The sequence below is a fragment of the Myotis myotis genome, unplaced genomic scaffold (genome assembly GCF_014108235.1).
Source record: "Myotis myotis isolate mMyoMyo1 unplaced genomic scaffold, mMyoMyo1.p scaffold_m19_p_4, whole genome shotgun sequence".
Taxonomy (NCBI): Eukaryota; Metazoa; Chordata; class Mammalia; order Chiroptera; family Vespertilionidae; genus Myotis; species Myotis myotis.
In genome coordinates, this window is record NW_023416346.1 from 124054878 (window position 1) to 124077116 (window position 22239).

The 22239-nt window shown below is 39.7% G+C and overlaps 1 protein-coding gene across 6 annotated transcripts in view; it reads right to left on the minus strand.

Annotated features, from left to right (window-relative positions):
- Window positions 1-1052: 1052 nt before the first annotated feature.
- REPS2 (RALBP1 associated Eps domain containing 2) overlaps window positions 1053-22239 on the minus strand; it is a 193506-nt gene continuing 172319 nt past the window's right edge. For all 6 annotated transcript variants that reach the window (XM_036305527.1, XM_036305531.1, XM_036305528.1 and 3 more), the window contains 4 exons: window positions 19037-19120; window positions 17860-18005; window positions 13226-13331; window positions 1053-6489 (listed from right to left, as the gene is read on the minus strand). In XM_036305527.1, the coding sequence (XP_036161420.1) occupies window positions 6421-6489; window positions 13226-13331; window positions 17860-18005; window positions 19037-19120 (405 nt within the window). In that variant the 3' untranslated portion in view covers window positions 1053-6420. The remainder of the gene's footprint in view (window positions 6490-13225; window positions 13332-17859; window positions 18006-19036; window positions 19121-22239) is intronic.

The window sequence follows — 22239 nt, forward strand, 5'->3', positions numbered from 1 at the left end:
TGCATAACCACAAAGAAAATGGCAAAACTATGAACACCCACTCTGGTGTAGGTGAGTGAGAAATCAGCCTTCACTGTGCCAAGCCACTGAATACTTTGGGTACTTTGTTACATCAGTTAGCTTACCCTAATAACCTATCACCTATCTCATGCTGCTTTGAGAATCATTTGTAGGTCTCTATGAGCTCCATGAGGGAAGGAATTCTGGAGGTGTCATCTCTAGCTCCTATCATAGTGCTTGACACACAGTAGGGGCATAGTAAATATCTGTGGAAGGAAGGTCAGGAAAGGGAACAACTCATGAATGGGCACTGTAGCACAGAAGAAAGTCTGCCCTGGGAACATTTTTATCCCTTTCTCTGAATTAGCTGAGACCCTAATGAGTCAGTTTTGCCTCTCTGGACCAGTTTCCCTGGTTCAACTCCAGTGAGTAAGCATCAGTATCACCTGGGGGGGCTTGTTTACATCAAGATTACCAGGTCCACTCCCAGAGTTCCAGATTCAATTGGGGTGGGTTCAAATAATTTGCATTTCTAATAAATTCCCTGATGATGCTGATACTGCTAATCTGGGAAACACTTGCCTAGATAATCTCAGATCTCTTTTATCTCTAAAGTGAGTAACCCAGTGATCCTCACTAGTGCTTGGGAAATGTCAGGACCTGGTGATCTCCAGTGTCAAGCTTATGAACCAAATCATAGATGATTTTCCAAGAATTAGTTTAGCATTTAGTACCAGATTAGAAATATCCTGTGTTGGCCCACCATTGGCATTCACTTTACAGAATAAAACCCCCACCTGATAGGACACTAGTGCCTCCAAAATCATTCAAATTTTAAATGTGAGAAACTGCTGGAGTACCAGATTACTTGGTCAGAATTTTCAAGCCAACTCTTCCCGATCCCTCCCCTTCACTTCCACTCCCACTAAGGGCATTATGATGGGACCATTTTTTGAAGGGATTAAGCAGCCAGTGAATGGTTCTCTCTCATTGATGTTTCTTCCAATTGCAGACCATAAATAGACTGACACCAAGACTCCATAAAAGCCACACTTAGTTATCATATATTTATTTTTAACATAGCACCCCAGTTTCACATCATATACATTTTCCAAAGTTACAGATTCTTAACCTACTATGTTCTTCACAGACTTTCCAACAAGTGTGAAAAAGAGGCAGTAAAGGTTAGCTGGAGTCTACAAGTCACAATCCAAATACAGGATACCCTATATTTATTTACATTTAAGATCAATATAGATAATGTTCCCAATGCTTAGCAAATCAATGAGACTGTGGCTGAGTAAATATTAGCACAACTTATTGGCACATATTCATGAAAACACAGAAGGCATCAAATATATACTTTACTGTTACTTGTTTTACTGTTCAATGTACCTGTCATGAAAAAATATACATTTTTACCTTCAAGGTTAAAATAGACCATCAGCTCATTCTCTCTTCTGGCCCATTGCTACGGAAACTAAAGTGGCTCTTCCCACCTGTGGCTCACTTGAACATATTTGGCCTGAAGAAAAACAGAATGGTAGTGCTAAAGAAAAAGGTACACCCAGTTTCCAGGGTGGGTGCAACTGAAACCCTCACACAAGTTGCCTTAAAACAAAACAAAACAACACAATTCAGTTGATCTAGACACAACATAATGGGTTTATTGTGTCAACTGTTCCATCCCCAGGGCATAATGGAGCTATGTTTCCTTACTGTAGTCCCCAAATTCCAATGCACGCCAATGTTCTCTGGTCTTCAGAGTCATAAACCTGCTTTTTCCAACCTCACACAGCCATGAATTTAGCTTAGAGTGAGATATGAGCACTCACAAAACATGAAAAATGAACACCCCTCAATTTTTAAAAGCAGACCAAGGCTTCTATAACTTGAACAAGTCATCTGAATTGAAACCCTGCAATGTCTTTTAGAAAAGGTTCCTTTAACATCATGTGTGTTCGTCAATGTAGAAAATAACCATAGAAGCCTAAAAGCAACTACATACCTGGAATGTCTTGCTCAATTAACAGACTGTCGTTTCAAGGAACACTTCTAAGTCAGCCTCTGAAAGCCTAATTTTGAGGAGGGAAGCAGCTCTTAGAATCTGCTTGTATTGCTTTTTAAAGTCTGGCCCTCTATATCTGCTGTTCTTACAGTTGCTCTTGGGAAGGTCACATAAATAGATGCATTTCTCAACGCAAACAAGCAAAGCAGGGTGGCTCACAGAGTAAGTCTCACACTCAAATATCCATTAATGATTTGTCTGTTGGCATTGGTGGGCAGCTCCCCTTAGCCTGTGCCAAAAGAGAAGCAAGATATGCCAGCTCAGGACTCCAAAAACTCCAATGTCTACTTTGTTCCACACTAAGTCATGGTACAAAAAAAACCCAAAAAACAACAACAACAAAACATGACAAGAACACCAATAACTAAAGTGTAAATTCAAGTAATCCTTTGATTAGAGTTTTAAAAGTGTACACTTAAAACAGAATAAACCAGTTGGAAAGAGAAACCAAAGTTACTACTGTTCTATTTAACTAAAAATGAAAAAGGCCTCTCAACTGATATTTCATTTTGTTCACACATTCATAATTTTCAAGCTACAACCTACTGAGTCATACTTGTCAATATGGAAAGACCTGGTTGCTAAGATATTTGAAAATCTTTTTTATATGTTTAAAATCACATTTCCCTTGGTGATATCTAGCCAGGAGGTGTGATTCTAGTTTGTGTTGAACAAATGTTTTTAGCTCTAAGGTGTTATACTATAATTGAGATTTTCAAACTACTGCTTAGAAGGCATTTGCAAGAGCTTCCCTTAACTGCAAAAAAACACACATCCATTCCAGATTACTTTCTTATTGATCTTCTGAACACACACCTATTATCACCATGAGTGTGAGATAATTTAAGAAATAGACAATATCATTTAGAAACAGACTATAGAATCAAGTCACATATGAAAAGAAGGATGCTTTATGATAGTTTAGACATTGGTAGAAATCAAAGGAAAACTCATGTTTTTGACTACTCACCCTAACGTATGCAGAAATTGAACATTTGCAACCAAGTAACTAAAGATATACTGAAGAAAACTAACTTACTACATATTGAGTTCATTTCTAGTCTATTTAAAAACAAATTCCCATAAGGAATACAGGAATGGAATCCATTCAAAGCAACAGCTCTCAAAAGTTCTGCCAAAAAATTCAGAGTAACATTGCATCATGAAAGGTAAGGTGTTCAAAAGAACAAATAGTTAATCATATTCTTTCCCTTCATATTTGATTTTTTGCTTCAATCCATGAGAAACATCTAGAACTAATATTCATTAAAACATGTTTTAATATTTTAAGATTGATTAAGTAAATAAAATTCAACAAGGTAAATAGAAGAAACCTTCTAATCTGTTTTTAATATTGCTAGAGGCTCAAGGAGTTAATTTAGAATCCATAAATCAGGTGGGCATCCCAATTCTGCCACTAATCCTATGGATCCTTGGGCTAGGAACTGTGGTTTCTCAGGGCCTTGAATTCCCTAAGCAAACAGCAAGAGATGGATACAGGTCCTCAGAGGTCAGACATCCTAATTCTCCAATGACAGTAAAATGGGCATAGATTCCAGATAAGCTGCCTCCTCTCCCAATCAGGCCCAAAGCACTTCTATATTAATAAAGCAGTTAAATCTTTCCAATTAAAGCAAATATCTGCCTTGATGACAACACATACTTCCATTCCAGATATCTATCTTTTGGTTTTGCCCCATGCCTACTGGATAAGGAGTTGGAAAAGGCAATATGCCATATACAAGAGACATTAAGGTATCCAATAGGCCCACTATCAACTCCTACTGCACTTTCATCCTTGGGACTATGGGACCTCTATGAAGGACCACCACTTACCAACCAGGTTATTAAATCCCCACAGATGGGGGCAACATTGGCCTTCTATCCACAGAACTCTGCCCAACAAGCAGGTCTAATTTTGGAGTAGTTTTATAGAATAGGTATAATAGTAATTTCAATAGCTCAGTCTTCCTATAAATCACATTAAAGGCACACAGAAACATTATTGGGAGTTATAATCCTAAATTGAAAGTACACATCCTAAGAAAACAGAGAAACAACGAATGAGCACTAGTTAGGTAATAATAATGTGTGTAACTGTATGTGCATCTATGTGTTTGTGTTTGTTTTTTAAAAATCTACTTCTAAACAACTAATAAACTGAGGTCACTAAAGGTCCAGTCAAGAAGACTAGGTATAGATATTATTGGTATGTGCTTTAATGCAATGTCTATCTTAAAATATTGGTGAGACTATGCAACTCATGGAGCCTTGATTGTCTGATGCAAGTTTTTTCCTTTAATGAAAACCAAACCAACTAAACAAAACCCCAACCTAATTTGGCTTACTCTGTCACTGGCTTGATGGGGGAAAATGTCAATATTTTAAAAGTACATTATATAACATTCCTTGGTTTATATTTCTGCTTAATGGATATGAAGTGCTATCTCGAGTGAATGTGTATGTACTGGAAGATTATGGGATAAAGTGCATAGGCTATTCTTTCTTGGATTTAATGTAACAAAAGGCAAACATACTATAAAATGTCTGCAACAAAACACTGTTGATAAAATCTGTTGCAGTCCCCAGATCTGAGAACATGGGAAAGGAGGTTAACTTTGCACTGACCCATTCATGATCTTAGGAAGGGTTTAAACTGATTCTGAACACTTTCTACAGGGACCAAAATGGTAGCCAAAGGGGAAGGGAAAATGTATGAAATAGAGAAAGAGTTCAAGATTCCTGATTTTTAAAACCAAGCCAATTCAAAAACCTTTAATATGCACAGAACAAAATCAACAATTTGTTTTTCTTTGGAAAAACATCATCTGTTTAAGCCTTATTTCTGCCATTAAGCCATTGATAAAGCTTGACAATGGAATAAGGAAACATTAAATAAACTCCTACTTTTCTAAAAGCTGTCAACTCTATTGTAATCAAAGACTTAATCTCACATGCTACAAACCTATCCAAAACACTTCAAAAGGACCCTAGGCACACCCCACCCCTCTATTCTAAGAATGGTTAAAGTAGAAAAATGCATAAGAGACAGCTTTTCTTGGCATCAATCTCTCAAAGTGCTATTAAAGCTGACGTGCCCTGATCCCTGTGAGGGTTGGTCAATTCCCATTTTCAACTTGAGTTTTCAGGTGAAGCAGCAGTTATCAGAATTTCTATAGGATACTGGCTTCTGCAATTTGAGCTCACTATTTTACCTCATGTACACTGGAGTCAGTTGGGCCCTTCTGTACTGCACATGAACCAATCACTTCCCAAGAGTATGCCTCACATGGAACCAAATACTTATATATCCAGTGTTGGAATTGGCTTCCTTTCATTATTTCTTCACATCCAATATACTCACAATCCAGGTTACAATAACAAAGACAAAAATAATTACGAGAGATTGTTGAGTAGTTAGTAACAACCATTTTCCCTCTTCTTCCCCAGTTTGAATACCTGGGTTCCAACAACAAATGTTTATCAATCCAAACAGTCTCATCAGCCTTTCATATTTGGTGAGTAGTTTCCAAATTCATGCATTTACAGATATGTTTTCCCATGCAGGATAAAAGTAAGAGATCTGGCAACTATTTTAATATGATCAGGAGAGGCAGCTAAAGCACATTGCTCTTGCCTAAAATTTACATGAAAGGACTGAGTTATCTGGGTTGACGGCCTAGCTGGGCCAAGTTAAATAGATCACTGACAAAACGTCCACTTTACAGAGGTGTAAAGACCCAGTAAGTCTTTGACAGTCAGTAGAAAACAATAGTTATGTATTATTTATAGCTAGATAAAATCAAAATGGCACTAGAGAAGCAATTTTTGGCATATGGTGGTGGAGGGCACAGCGCCAGTCTAAATCTGATGCTTTTGTTTTATTTTAGATTTTGTTTTATTATCATCATGCCAAAGACTATACAGTTAGAATTCCAATTATTCAGGAAACCAACCTACTGTACATGATATACATCCAAAAATATAACAAGCATCCTAAAGATACGAGATTATAAGGTCTTGTACAAATCATAAATTCTTTAAATAAATAATGCTCTACATTGTCATTTGCTAGAAGGTTGACTTTTGTTAAGGAGCAACATCTAACATCTCAAGAAAGTACTGAAGAATGAGAGAAATTCCACCGATAATTACAATTTCAAGTGTGATAATCAGTTATATATTTCCATCACAGTAAAGCACATAAGTATAACAGTAAAGGTGACATGGATTCTATTCCACTGCTTACAGCTTTTGACACAGTCAGACATCTATGACAAGTAGTTGGATTGAAACAGTTAAAGGAAAGATCTTGGCAGAAAAGGTCACCCGCTATTACTTGGATCTTGGGGTCACAACACGGTGACTGGACGAAGTTGTTCCAATTGGTTTTCCAATGCAATCCGTTCTTGATGAACCTCCTGAGTTATATAAAGCAGAGAAAAGAGAAAAAAAGCAAAGGGGTCATTTCCTGGGTTCATCCTTAATTCATGAGATATTAAAAAGGAATATAACTGGACCCATAAACACTTAAGTACCGTATGACTCAAGGACGGGTGGACTGGAAGGTATCATGTTTATAGCTGGTGATTAGTCAAAGGAAGTTTCACATTCTGTAATCTCCTAACTCTTTTCTGAAGATGATGAAATGGAATTGACTAACACACACACACACCTGCCATAGCTTCACTCTCACCTTCAGTTTTAACAGGATCAGTGACTGGCAGAGAATAATGTTAAACATTAAAAGATTGATTAGTGAGTGAGTAGAAAAGCAAAAGTAGACTCCTAATACTGAGAGGTGAAGCCATCATGGACTCAACTTCTATTCAATCTCTTGTTTCTAATCCAACACCATACTCAGTCAGATTTGAAGGATAAAAAAGTGCACTTGGATGGCCCTCTACCAAAGTCTCTTCTAGGCTGCTGCACAAAATATGGCTTGAGGTGTGACTTCTGGGTGAAAGGCAGAAAAGAAGATCAGCAATATGCTATTTAGGAATTCAATTTTTCGGCCCTAAAACAGATTTATTGGCAGGGAGAGAGGGAGACACATAAAGGCATTCTTAGCATTTATTCACCCACCCTCCTATCCACCCATCTAACAATCTGAGATCTATCTACTACGGGCCAGATTCTGCTCTAGGTGCGATCATACCAGCAAAGAACAAGATAGATCATACAATGAAATATTATTCAGCCACAAGTAAAAACAAAATCCTGCCATTTGTGACAACATGGATAAACCTTGCAGCTATTATGCTAAGTGAAATAGAGAGAGACAAATACTGTATGATCTCATTTATATGTAGAATCTAAAAAAGTGAAATTCATAGAAACAGAGAGTAGAATGGTGGTTGCCAGGGGCTAAGAGGTGGGATAAATGGGGATTTGTTGGTTAAGAGCACAAATTTCAGTCATAATATGTATAAGTTCTGATGATCTAGTGTACAGTATAGTAACTATACTTAACAATGCTGTATTATACACTTGAAAGTTGCTAAGAGAGTAAATCTTAAATGCTCTCACCACATAAAAGAAATGGAAATTATGTGAGGTGATGGATTTGTTAACTAACAATACTGTGATAATCATACTGTAATATATAAGTATAGCAAATCAACATATTGTACACCTTAAAATTACAGAATGTTACACATCAATTATATCTCAATAAAGCTTAAAAAAATAATAGAACTACCATATGACACAGGAATCCCACTTCTGAGTATACGGTATATCTAAAGGAACTAAAATCAGTTTCTCAAAGAGATATCTATATTCCCATGTTCACTGAAGCTTTATTCACAATAGCCAAGACACAGAAGCAGCCTAAATGTCCATTAATGAAAGAATGGATACAGAAAATGTATACATGCAAAGCAATATTATTCATCCTATAAAAAGAAAGAATCATTACTGGACTTATAGTGTGGTGATCACCTCATAAGTTATATAAATGTCGAATCACTATATTGTACACCTGAAACTAATATAATATTGTATACCAACTCTACTTAAATGTAAAAATAAGTAAATAAAATAAAGGAAATCCTGCATTTGTGACAACATGAATGAACCTGGAAGACAGTATGCTAAAGAAAATAAGCCAGACACACAAGGAAAATACTACATGACCTCACTTATACAGTGTGAGGAATCTAAAATAGTCAAACTCATAGAACCAGAGTGTAGAATGGGGGTTGCCAGAGGCTGGAGTAAAGGAGAAATGGGGAGGTATTATTCAAAGGGTACAAAGTTTCAGTTATGTAAGATGAATAATACCCATGATCCATTTGTTTTTTTAAACCACTTTATTGAGGTATGGCCATCATACAAAAAAGTTGTACATATTTAATGTATACAATGTGATGAGTTTGGAGATAATTATATATCCATGAAACCATCACTACAGTTTATGCCATAAAACTATCACCTCTAAAAGTTCCCTCCCACCCTCTTTATTTATTATTATTTTGTGTATGTGATAAGAATACTTAACATAAGACCTACCCTCTTAGCAAATTTTTAATAAATATATTACAATAAAGCCTTTAGAAAAAAAACACAAGAGAGTATCTTCATAATTTAGATATAGGTAAAGTTTCCTTATATAGGAAGAATGCCGGAAGCCAATTCCAGCATGTCATAATTGCAAGAGTTTCATCGAAAGGTTGATGGAACTTGGGGACTTAACAAGGGCTGAGTCACATATGTTATCGCCTGTTGGGAATGGCTAAAGGCATTTCCCCAAACCTGAAAAGGGATGACTGCTTGCTGCCAGACGGCTCAGGGCATCTTAATCTATATGTTATTGCCTCCTACTGGCCAAACACCTAAACAGCCATAGGCAAATTCTTCCAATCTGACAATGGACTTTGCAAATGAAACCTAACCCTTTGACGTGTATATCTCTGCCTCACCTTAGGACAATTTGTATTAATAAATAGCATGGGGTCCTGAGATGAGGAGAACTTAGTTCCTTTAGCTAGGCTCCTCTGACCCCCGAATGCCTTTCAAAATTATGCTTCGTCCCTGGACTCTTTATTAAGTTACACACAGCCCTTCTCCAGATTGCTGAACCCTTCTAGATGCTGGAACAAGAACCCTGGCAGAAGAAAGTAATAATTATAAGAGAAAAATGATAAATTAGACTTTATCAAAATTCAAAACTACTGTTCATAAAAAGACACAGTTAAGAAAATGAACAGGTAAAACAAAGGCTGGAAGAAAACATTCATAAAACAAAGCACTAAAAACCCAATTTTTAAAATGGCCAAAATTTTGAAAGGGGACTTCATAAAATATATGAAACGTAAATAATCCCATAGAAAAGTGCTCAACATAAGCATCAAGAAGATGCGAAATTAAAACTATATCTCCACAAGACTGGCTAAAACTAAAAGAGTAACACACTAAATGTTGATGAGGATGTAGAACAATTGGAACTCTGCTATATTAGTGAGGGTTAATACAAAATGCTCTAGCCACTTGGGAAAAACTCTAGAAGTTCTAATAAAACTAATCACATATTGTCACCACCTAATCTACAAATCCTAACCCTGAGTAGTTACCCAAGAGAAGTGAGAATGTATTTGCACACAAAGACTGATTCAAAATGCAGTTTTATACAAAACTAGAGGCCCGGTGCACAAAAATTTGTGCACTCGGGAGGGGGGGGGTCCCTCAGCACGGCCTATGCCCTCTTGCAGTCTGGGACCCCTCGGAGGATGTCCACCTGCTGGCTTAGGCCCGCTCCCCCAAGCTGGCAGTCAGACATCCCTCTGGCAGCCCGGCAGCCTTCGGGGATGTCCACTTACCAGCAGGGAGCAGACCTGAGCTGCAGTCGGACATCCTTAGTGCTGCTGAGGAGGCGGGAGAGGCTCCCACCTCCACCGCTGTGCTGGCAGCCATCAGCCTGACTTGTGGCTGAGCAGAGCTCCCGCTGTGGGAGCACACTGACCACCAGGGGGCATCTCCTGCATTGAGTATCTGCCCCCTGGTGGTCAGTGTGTGTCATAGTGACCAGTCATTCCCAGTTGTTCTGCTGTTAGGGTCAATTTGCATATTACTTTTTTATTATATAGGATAGAGGCCTGGTGCATGGGTGGGGGCTGGCTGGTTTGCCCTGAAGGGTGTCCCAGATCAGGGTGGGGGTCCCGCTGAGGTGCCTGGCCAGCCTGGGTGAGGGGCTGATGGGTGTTTGCAGGCTGGTCACACCCCCTTCAGGTTGGGGGTTCCCACTGGGGTGCCTGGCCAGCCTGGGTGAGGGGCTGATGGCTGTTTGCAGCTGGTCACACCCCCTTCAGGGTGGGGGTCCCCACTGGGGTGCCTGGCCAGCCTGGGCGAGGGGCTGATGGCTGTTTGCAGCTGGTCACACCCCCTTCAGGGTGGGGGTCCCCACTGGGGTGCCTAGCCAGCCTGGGTGAGCGGCTGATGGCTGTTTGCAGGCTGGTCACACCCCCTTCAGGGTGGGGGTCCCCACTGGGGTGCCAGGCCAGCCTGGGTGAGGGGCTGATGGCTGTTTGCAGGCTGGTCAAGCGCCCTCCCAGTGGGGACCCTCACCCCATGGAGGTTTGGCCAGCCTGGGTGAGGAGCTGATGGCTGTTTTCAGGCTGGCCACACCCCCTTTAGGGTGGGGGCTCCCCACTGGGGTGCCTGGCCAGTCTGGGTGAGGGGCTGAGGGCCGTTTTAAGGCTGGCCAAGCCCCCCAGCGACAAAAGCTCCCAGTCTCTCCTTTTTTTCTTTTTTTTATATTCTGGGATTTATTTACCTTATATAATTGAAACTTTGTAGCCTTGAATGGAGCTCAGAGCTGGCCAGGGCAGGGCGGGAAGCTTGGCTTCCTCCATCGCCAGAGGCAACCCAAGCCTCCTGCTCACTCCAGCTCCGTGGCCACAGCCAGCTGAAAGCAGGTATCTGGGCTTTATTTATCTTCTATAATTGAAACTTTGTTGCCTTGAGTGGAGCTCAGAGCCGGCTGCAGCAGGCAGGAAGCTTGGCTTCCTCCATCACTTGGGCAACCAAGCCTCCTGCTCGCTCCAGCTCCGTGGCTGCCAGCTGCCATCTTGGTTGGGTTAATTTGCATATAGTCGCTCTGATTGGCTGGTGGGCATGGCTTAAGGCATAGCAAAGGTATGGTCAATTTGCATGTTTGTCTTTTATTAATGTAGATAGCTCAAAACTGGAAACAGTTCAGGTGTCCATTAATATGAGAATTGATAACCAAATTGTGGCATATTCACTCAACAGAATACTACTCAGCAATAAAAAAGAGCAGATTATTGACACATACAGCAGTATAAATGAACTTAAAAACCAATATTAAGTGAAAGAAGTTTCACAAAAAAGTGAATGTTAAGAGGGGTCAGAATCGACCAGGAAGGAGCAAGAGGGAGCTTCCCGGGATGATGGGAGTATTCTGAACCGTGATAGGGGTTTGGGCTCTGTAAGTGTATGCATTTGTTAAAAATTCAACAAATGTACCCTCAAGATTTGTGTGTTCACTGTATATAAAATGTACATCATAAGAAATGCCTGTAAAAATATTAAACTCTAGTTAATGCTATGCATGCTGAAATATTTAGTGCACATGTACAGATGTCTTCAATTTACTTGAAAATATGTTAAAATAAGATGGACTATGAATAGATAGAGGAATAGATAAAGAAATGAATACGAAAAAAAAAGAAATGGTAAGTGATAAAACAAGTATAGGAAAATATTAATGGCAGAACCGAAGTGGTGGCTATAGAAGTATTTACTGCATAATTCTTTCAACTTTCTTGAATACTTGAGAATGTACATAATAAAATATCGAGGCAAGTGGGTTAACAAAAGAGAAATAAAAAAAGGAATAGACAGCGGAGAATGCTAAAGAGGAAGCACCAGTGAAGTAGAAAAAAAATGTGCCAGGTTTGGTTTCCCAAAAGCCAGTTAGAAAAGTGTCTTCAGAGGAGGGAGAGGCCAATTGTGTAGAATTCTTTGGAAAATTCAAATAATATTAAAACAGGCTCATTGGATGTGGCCATAAGAGGAGTGTAGTGGAGGAGAAGGAAGCCATACTGAAGTGAAGGGAGAGGAAATTGTTGGTGAGGAAGCAGAGATAGTAAATGGAAAGGACTCCTAAGAAACGTGTCTGTGAAGGAGGCCAGAGAGACCCACAGCAGCTGAAGAAGGATAAGGGAGCATGTTCACATGTGGATGGGAATGAGCCAGTAGAGAATCAGGAGACTGTGTCCCCTGAAAAGGTATGTTTAAGTCCTAACCCCCAGTACCTATAAGTTTGGTCTTATATGGATAAAGGATCTTTGCAGATTTAATTTATTTAAATGAGGTTATGCTAGATTAGGCTGGGCCCTCATCCAATTAACAGTGTCCTTATATGAAGAGGACACTATCAGAAGAGAAATTTGGACAGAGACAGAGAGAAGGTCTTGTGAGAGTGGAGGCAGAAATCGGAGTGATGTGTCTACAAGCCAAGGAACTCCAAGCACTGCCAGCCACCACCAGAAACTGGGAAGAAGAAAGGCAGGGTTCTACCCTAGAGCCTTCAGAGAGCGAGCTTGGCTGTACTGAAACCTTTATTTCAGACTTTTAGCCTCCAGAGCTATGAGACTAGATTTCTGTTCTTTTAAACCACCCATTTCGTAGTACTTGGTTGTGACAGCCCTGTGAAACTAATACAGGGGAGATTAATAATGAAGGGACACAGATGATAAGAACAGGGTGATGTCCTTGACAAGGTGATATGGAGCCATTTCCAAGGTACCAGGAAAGGGGCTGGCCTTTGATAGTATCAGGACCACCTTCCTCCACTGAAATAAGTATAGCATCATTCAGGGTAGATCTAAACAAGTAAGGGTTTACCCAGAAGCTTCAGACTATAATGAATGCTTCAAACCGCCCTTGTAATAGATTCCCTGCCCTTTTAACTAACACAATATGCAACCTACATATTAAAGTTGCTAGTCTTCCTCTAAGTATTCAAGAACCAATCCATGAAACTTAGATACAGCAATTCTCTGCCTTCTAAAAGGAGTTTGAGAACCAAGAAGCAAGTCTTACCAACAGGAATGGAACCAGATGCTCAGCTAATCATCAAAACAGAACAACTAGGTGAAAAGCCTGGTAATCCAAAATCAGAAAGCCCCTTACCTTGAGTTGCTGCTGGAGTTCACTGTTCAACCGGGCCAGCACTGCATTTGCCTCTTTATTTTTGCGGATAGCAGTTTGAATAGCCTTCTTCTGTTTGGAAGACTGTCTACAAAAAGTACAAACAGTTCAGTGAAATAGAACTTAGAGGTCTGGACCCTTGTCAAGACTCTCTGATTCATGAGAAATGCTAAATTAACAAGGGGCGAATGTCAGAGGGCTCCAAAAATAAAATCATACGTTCACAGCCAGGCAGGCAGACACACCCCAAATAAAACAAATTTGTCAGGATGAATTATTTACACCTGAAGTAATTCCCATTTTATAACTTGAAGAAAGGCTGTGAATCGGCCTTTATAAACACTCTGCATTCCATTTATTCCAAGATATTTTTAATAAGCATTTCTTCTCTACAAACCATATTAACTGCAATGCCCTTTTTGTGTAAGCATTAATGGCATTTAAAAAACCTGCAGGTAGCCCCTGTGGACTAGTCTGAAGGTAAAAATAGAACATTCTCTTTAGCAAAGATCCTACATTAATTTTACCAGTCCCCATAACTCTCCTTTATTCCTTTATTATGAGGCATGAATGCCTGAGTATGAGCATGTGCATGTGCATACACCAGCATGTATATCTGTAGCACTTGAGAAATACACAGAAATGTCTCAATACTTGTACTCCCAAATTAAGTCAATAGTAAACTCATTCAATCGATATAAATAAGGTGATCATATGTCTCACTTTGTCCATTACAGTCTCTGCTTACACTGCTTGTCCAGCCCTTATTATTCTTAGCATCCTGTTTCTCCCTCAAAACTGTCCACAGTTGTGATAATAAATCAACATGGCTGTATAACCTACAACTTTATATCTCACAGCAAGAAATACTGAATATCAGAGCAAAATAGCAATTTAAATTCCCCTAAAAAAAACAAACATATTTGTAATCATTGGGAGATGGGTTCTAGGCCAGAGCAACTAAACTGATATGCATTGTGACCACTGTAGTGATATGATTAATATTCACTGAGAATATTCTCTATGCCAGCCACTCTGCTAACCTGTATAAAGCATGCATACTCCCTTCCCCAACAAATTTGAAAATTAATTTTTCATACATATATATGCAGAGAAGGGGCTTCAAAACCTACTTTTTAAAAAATATAGATTGGATTTCTGGTTTCAGGACAAGATGGAAAAGATACACTTCTCTCTATTCCTTCCAATAAGTACATACAGTTAAAACCCTGGACATAATGTATAAAACAAGCATAAGATGACTCCAAAAAGTGGAATGGAGGTGACTAGGGAATTCGGTACCCAGGGAAACATATTGCAGTAAATTGTTGTTGTTGTTGTTGATGCTGTGTGTCTTGGAGGTTTGTGTTTGTTTGTTGTTTTTTGCTTCATAGATCCCAGACTGGATAGTGGAGAAGGTGGCAATCCAAAAATGAACAAAATAAATTGATGAACAAAATAGATGCAGAGACATAGAAGCATGTAACAGACTGTGGAATCTCAGAGAGAAGGCAGGGGAGGGAGGGTGGGTGGGAAGAGATCATATGCATATATGCATAGCCCATTGATGCAGACAATAGGTGGTGGGGGCCTGAAGCAAGGGACAGAGGAGGGCTAGAAGTCAATGTGGGGGAAAACAGGACATATATAATACTTTCAACAATAAAGATATTTTTTTAGAAAAACTACAGCTGTCATACTTAATGAAAAAGTGAATGTTTTCCCCCTAAAGATTAGGAACAAGACAAGATTTCTACTTTCATCACTATTTTCATGATAATATTAGAAATCCTAGCCAGCACAATAATGTGAGAAACGGTATTAAGGTACACATCTTGAAAAGAAATAAAATTGTCTCTATTTGCAGATGACATGATGGTCTATGTAGAAAATCCCAAGGAATCTACAAAATCTCCTAGAACTAATAAATGATTTCAGTATGGATAAAAAGGAATTTGCAGGATAGAGTAACATACAAAAATCAAAAGAATTTCAATATACTAACAGTGAACACTGCAAATCAAAACAAAAAATATGATATGACGGGCGAGAATAGAAGCGATCACAGGAGAAGAAGTAAGAGAGAAGAGATCAGCAAGAAGAGATCTCGGGAGAGGAGGTAAAAAGAGATCACACAAGAAATGTTGGGAGAGAAGAGGAGATCAGGCAAGAAGAGAAGAGGGCACAAGAAGAATTCATGAGAAAGGTAGAGTATCACCCGAAATGGGGAGGGTACAGAAGAGAAAAAGAGATCATGTGAGATAAGAGGAGTGCGCAAGAAGAGAAGCCATTACAGGATAAGAGGTGCATAAAAAGAGATCACGCAAGAAGAGAAAACGGGCCAAAGCCGGTTTGGCTCAGCGGATAGAGCGTCGGCCTGCGGACTGAAGGGTCCCGGGTTCGATTCCGGCCAGGGGCATGTGCCTGGGTTGCGGGCACTTCCCCAGTGGGGGATGTGCAGGAGGCAGCTGATCGATGTTTCTCTCTCATCGATGTTTCTAGCTCTCTATCTCTCTCCCTTCCTCTCTGTAAAAAATCAATAAAATATATTTAAAAAAAAAAAAAAAGAAGAGAAAACGGGAGAAGAGAAGGGCTCGTAAGAAAATAAGAGCATGCGAGAAGAGATCGCGTAAGATGAAAGGAGCGCCTTTCTTAACCAGTGTTCTGATAGAGAATTAAGAAAATGATTTGCGACTCTTTGCTCGATTTTCTAAAAGACGATACAGAGTAAAGGCCATTCTAGATGAATAGGAGAGAAATTTACTTACTATAGACAATGGATGTCTAAGGGCATCAGAGCTTAATTCTTTCCCAGAACACTGGCCGAGACAGGGCCATAGACTCACCATCGTGTGTATAGCTGTCTCTCTTCCTCAGGGCTTAAAAATTATTAATGCTAAGTCACTTCTTATTACTTCAAAATAAACTGATCTGGGAACTAAAGTCAGTTGTATGAAGTTCCCTGACCCCAAAACTTAAATTCCTGCCATTTATAGCACTATTTGTGTTAACTGGTGTGTGCTAGTCTCTCAGCCTGACACCATGTGTTTTTACCTAACCAGTGAGAAAGTATCATAGTGAGGGACAGTCACTGAATAGGCAGATAAAATAGCTCCTTTCAACAAGTGGTGCTGGGCCAACTGGATATCCATATGCAAAAGAATGAAGTTGGACCCCTTCCTCATACTATACACAAAAATGAACTCAAAATTGGCCATAGGCTTCAATCTAAGACGTGAAACTACAAAACCTTTAGAAACAAACATAGGAACAAATCTTTATGACCTTGGGTTAGGCAATGGTTTCCTAGATGTGACACCAAAAGCACAAGTGACAAAAGAAAAAATGAATAAATTGGACTTCATCAAAATTTAAAACTTTTGTGCTGCAAATAATACTATCAAGAAAGTGAAAACAACCCACAGAAGATATTTGCAAAGTATATATCTGATAAGGTACCTATATCCAGAATATGTAAAGATCTTATAACCCAAAAATAAAGATAAATAATCCAATGTAAAAATGGACAAAGAATCTGAGGAAACATTTCCCCAAAGACAGTATACAAATGGACAATAAGCACATGAAAAGATGCTCAACCCCATTAGACATTAGGAAAATGCAATCAAAACCACAATGCGATATCACTTCACACACACTAGGATGGCTATAATAATAATAATAATAATAATAACAGATAACAACAAGTGTTGGCAAGGAAGAGAAGAAATGAGAGCTCTCATACATTACTGGCAGGATTGTAAAATGCTACAGCCACTGTGGAAAGCAGTTTGGCAATTCCTATGAATTATGAGGTCACATTCGATTCCTGGTCAGGGCACATGCCCGGGTTGCGGGCTTGATCCCCAGTGTGGGGCATGCAGGAGGCAGCTGATCAAAGATTCTCTCTCATCACTGATGTTCCTATCTCTCTCTCCCTCTCCCTTTTTCTCTGAAATCAATCAAAATATATTTTTAAGAAAGATCACGGGGATGTAATGTACAGATAGAAAAAAGAGTCAATAACATCATAATAACTATGTAGTGACAGACCATTAATAGCCTTATTATGATCAATTTGTAAGAAATATAAATGAATCACTGTGTTGTACACCTGAAATATAATACTATATATCAATTATAATTATAATAAATTATTTTTTAAAAAATTTTAAAAGAAATAACACCCCACATCTACTGAAAGTTGGGCCTGAGGGTCATGAAGCAAGCTATTTGCCATGGGGAAACATGAGATAAGACAGGGAAAGAGAAAACTTCCATTTATATTACTGTCTTCTTCCTGAGAAAATGTGGGCCAGTACAAGGAAGAGAGATCAGAAGAAGTGGAAGGGGAGGGAGGAAGGGAAGGGAAGGAAACATACCATGGCCTTGTCCTCACTTGCCCCTTGTGTCAGGATATGTCCTATAGCTTAGAAGCCTCTTTCTATGTGACTGGAAAATAGTAATCCCATCACAGAGATAAGTAAGGTAAAACTACTTCCATAAAATCACACCCTTTTATGGTATGAGTGTAAATGTAAACATCTATATTTACATTTACATGAAGATTTAAAAGGAAGCCTCCAATCCTGCTCTCACTTATCTGTTCTACTTACTTCTGGACTATTGGATGGGGTTTCACAGTTGCTACAGACGCTGGCCCGCCAACGGTGGTAGAAGGCTCTTGATTTTCTGTAGCTTGATTTTCTGATCGTAATTTTCTACGGATGGGCTTTGATGGAGGCTGAGAATATGGTGTGTCCTGTAGATTAAGAACAAAATAAACCCCCCCAACAGTTAAAAAACAGGCATGTGTTCTATTGAAACTCTGCATCCAACGATATGTGACTGATTCTTGGCTAGGTAAGAGAGGGACATGGGCATCAGATTTCAGTGGCCTTTGTTTCTTTCCTCCTTGTTTTTCATGCTTGCAGCCTATTATCTTTTTGTCACCTGGAAGGACCCAGGAATCAGATTCCAAGGGTCCACCAACCCTCTTTTCCTTCCTATTTTAAATGCCGTGTGCATCTCACAGCACAGAGCCTTTTCCACTGAAGAAAATTCTCTCTTGCTCTACTTTGGGGCTTTTTGGAATATAGTTTTGAAGTTTGTAATGATCTTAGTCATAAGTTCAGAATTCTCCTACCCCCAATTGCTACATGAAATCAAGCTCAAGAGCCAGAGTGTCTTCTGGAAGGAGACAGATGGCCTGCTTCCTTGAAGGCCCCTGCTTTACCTGTGTTCCTGAGCCCAGGGCCCACTCTCTTTCATGAGAGAAGGGCCTGAGAAAATGGGGAAGGACAAGAAGAGGGTGAGAAAATGAAAGGACAGCACCATGAGTGAGTGGTGTTTACTGAGCAAATGACCCAGGACTCAGTGACGCAGATAGGCTGAGGTGAAGATGCTAAGATGCAGAAGAGACCACAGCACAAAGACAAGGATGGAATGACTACCATGCCCCCAAAACGTACTCCTAGAGGCTTAGCAGTGTGTAGGATTCTGAAAAAGGCATCTGTCCCTCCCCACCTCACCTCTTAGTCTTACCAACAGCAAAGCCGCCATATTTAGCTGGGAGGTTGAAGAGGGAAGTACAAACTGTCAGTGACATCAAGGTCCAGCCCAGGAGTCATCAGGACCCCATTTTCACAAAGAACCCAAATTCTAGGAAATCTGGGTCATTAACATTAACGTCAGGACATCAAAACCTTAAAATGGTAGATGTGCTCACAGAAACAAAAAGCCCAAGGAAGGGCTCGCAACGCCATCCCAGTGGCACCCCTGTGCTGGCTTTACCTTCTTTGTTGGACTACTCTCTGCAGCTTGCGAGGAGGCTCTGTTCAGCTGTGGGTGTAGCTCAGCCTCAGACGCTTGTTCAGACTACAGCAAAAGATCAGAGAGAAGATAAAAACGTCAAACCATAACCACTCAAATATATAATGAGGAGCACTTAAGAAAACAATCACTATGAGGAAATTGATTTAGATCAGGTTGCAACCAAGCATATGCAAGTCTGCTGATCCTTGAGAAAACCTTCTATAGACCCTGCTCTTCCCTCCCATCCTTCCTTCCAACATTGTTGAATATTAGGAAAAGGAGTCATGAGGATGTCTTCTATAAGTGGACATATATATTGCTAAAAACTAACACTTCACAAGTTCAAACTGAAAATAACAGAACTTACTGGAAAAACAGGGCTGGGAAAGAAGTTAAAATTTTAACCTGGACACTAACAAAAACAATAATCATAATTAAAAAACACTGAAATTTAAAAATATATATTAAATTCCTAATAAAGAAACATTCTAGTAGCTATGACTCCTTAGGGAGGGTAAGCATGATGGAAGCAGTAAACAGGGGTTCCGGCTACTAAGTGATACAAAAATCAGTGAATGGATGCACAAAGATGGGCAAAGACTGCCCAAAGCCCTTCTAGAGAGAGTGGGCACCAAAGAGCCAAGCAGAAGACCCAGGGAGACTGGGTACTATGTCCCCTCATTCCCTCAGCCCGAGGCTGCTACATTCAGCTGTGCTAGAGCATTTTGTTTTCAGCTGCTACTGGCCAGGGATGCAAAATAGTAACATTGGGGGGGGGGGCACCTTCATTCAAACCAACATATATCCACATTATACTGACATCAGTCATCTATTTACCCACAAACTAATTTGTGTTACACAAGCACACATTACAGCATAAGAGCCAGCCTTAGTGTTCCCCCTTCATCCCTAACCTAGCCTCTTCTTAATGTGGCTTCTTTCTTTCTGACTCTACTGAAAAGGCTTGTACCCAAGGACACTACTGCTCTCCCACTTAGCTGATTCTAGTGGCCTCTTCTAGTGTTCTCTAGACCAGTCCCTGGCATCTGATGAACCGTGATCTCCTACTAAAATCATCTTTCTTTCCTGTTGACTTCTCTTATTACCACACAGACATAAGATTTCTCAAGGTTTTGTCATATATTGCTCAATTTTCCCCTCCCTCTTCATTCTTTCCAGAGTAATCTCATCTGCTCCTACATTTTCACCACCCTATCTAGAAACCTTGGTTCAAAACCAACTCCCACCTGTTCCAAGCCCATTTTACAAGTACTCAACATGCCTGATTTCTAGTTCCAACTTTTTCTTATAGTCTTCTCCTTTCCATTAAGGCTAACCGTATTATTATGAATTATTATTATTAGATACTGCAAAACACAGAACACTTACTATGTGTTACACATTATTCTAGGTCAGGGGTGGGCAACCCCTGGCACGCATGCCAAACATGGCACGCCAGTAACTTTTGCTGGCACAAGAAACCCTCTCTTATAATCTTCCATTTACAATTTTTGTGAACATTTGAATGACTTAAATGTTAAATTACAAGGAACTGGCAAGACACTTGATGTTATGTTTGGTTACATAAAGGCTTTTGAAAAGAAACTGGAAGTCTTTAAGAGGGATGTGGATGGTGAGAGATTTAGATATTTCCCAAACCTCAAGAGGCACATCAAAGACCTCCCAAAAGATGACAGAACAGACCGTCAAAGCCTTCAAAAGCTGTTTTTAAACATCATCGAGTCAACTATTGAGCAGTTCTTCTCAAGATTTGCAAAATTCAGAGAACTGGAAGAGACAGCAAAATTCATGAGGTTTCCAGACAGCATGAAACTGGAGGAACTAAACTTACAAATGTTTTCATGGATAGACATGGCTAACTTTGAAATGCAGTTGATTGAATTTCAGAGTAGCTCAATTTGGAAGCAGAAATTTATTGACCTTAGAGTTGACTTGGAAAACATTGAAAAAAAGCCATTAGAGACAGGAGTACCAGAGAGAAGTGTCAAAAAAGAACTATTGAGGACTTGGAATGCCATTCCAGAAAATTTTTTCTGTTTAAAAAACTTTGCAACAGCATTACTCTCCATGTTTTCATCCATATACACTTGTGAATCTTTGTTCTCAGTGATGAATTTTTTTAAGTCTCGTAATAGGAGTAGCCTGATGGATGAAAGTAGTAGCTCGTGCATATCTCTGAAGGTCACAAAATATAAACCTGATGTAAAATCTGTCATCAGTGATGCAGCACCAAAAGTCCCACTGATAATATCAAACGGAGTCATAAAGTTTTCTATCAGACTATCAGTGTACATGTATACATTAAAAAAATGTATTTTTCATCATCATATACTGTGTTTTTGTCGCTTGAGTGAATTTTATTATTTCTTAAAGGTTCTTCACATACGTACACCTTAAGAGATATCAAGTAGGCGTAACATGTTCTCAAAAAATTAGGGTTGGCACGCCGAAGAATTTTGAGTCAGAGATTTTGCTGGTTTTGGCATGCACTCACAAAAAGGTTGCCCACCCCTGTTCTAGGTGCTTTGCATGGATTATGTCATTTCATCACACATCCTAGGAAATAGTTATTATCCCCATCTTATTAGTGAAAAAATTGAGGATTGAGAAGAAACTCACTCAAAATCACACAAATAGAATGGTCTGAACCCAGGCCTCAGGTCCTAATGCTGGACTATGCTTTATATTTCCTGGGCCAAGAAATATCTACTAAACAGCTACTACAGGCAGGCCTTATGCTGACACTGGTATTAAAGGATGAGCAAGCCCCAGACCTTGCTTTCAAGGAGTTTGAAGTCTAGTGGGAAAGGCAGAGAAATGATGGGTCAAACATGCTTCAGTGGAATTAAGATGGTGGTAGGGAAGTGTGAGGGCTCCAGAAGCACTCAGCCTTCTGGGTCAGCAAAGATTCAGGTGAAGGTGATATCCCAGCTGAGATCAGAGTAATAAGCAGGGTGCAGCCAACCAGAGGGGCACCACATGGAGATAGTGAGAAAGGAGGCTCAAAGGGCCTCCTATGCTCCAATACCCAGAATATCAGCCTGGGGTACCACAAGAACACTGAGGCCAATCACCAAGAAGGAAACCACAGGACAAGCAGGTATGAGGGGGAGCTCACTTTTAGGACTACTGAGTTTGAAGCATGTGGGAAAAACCCAAGC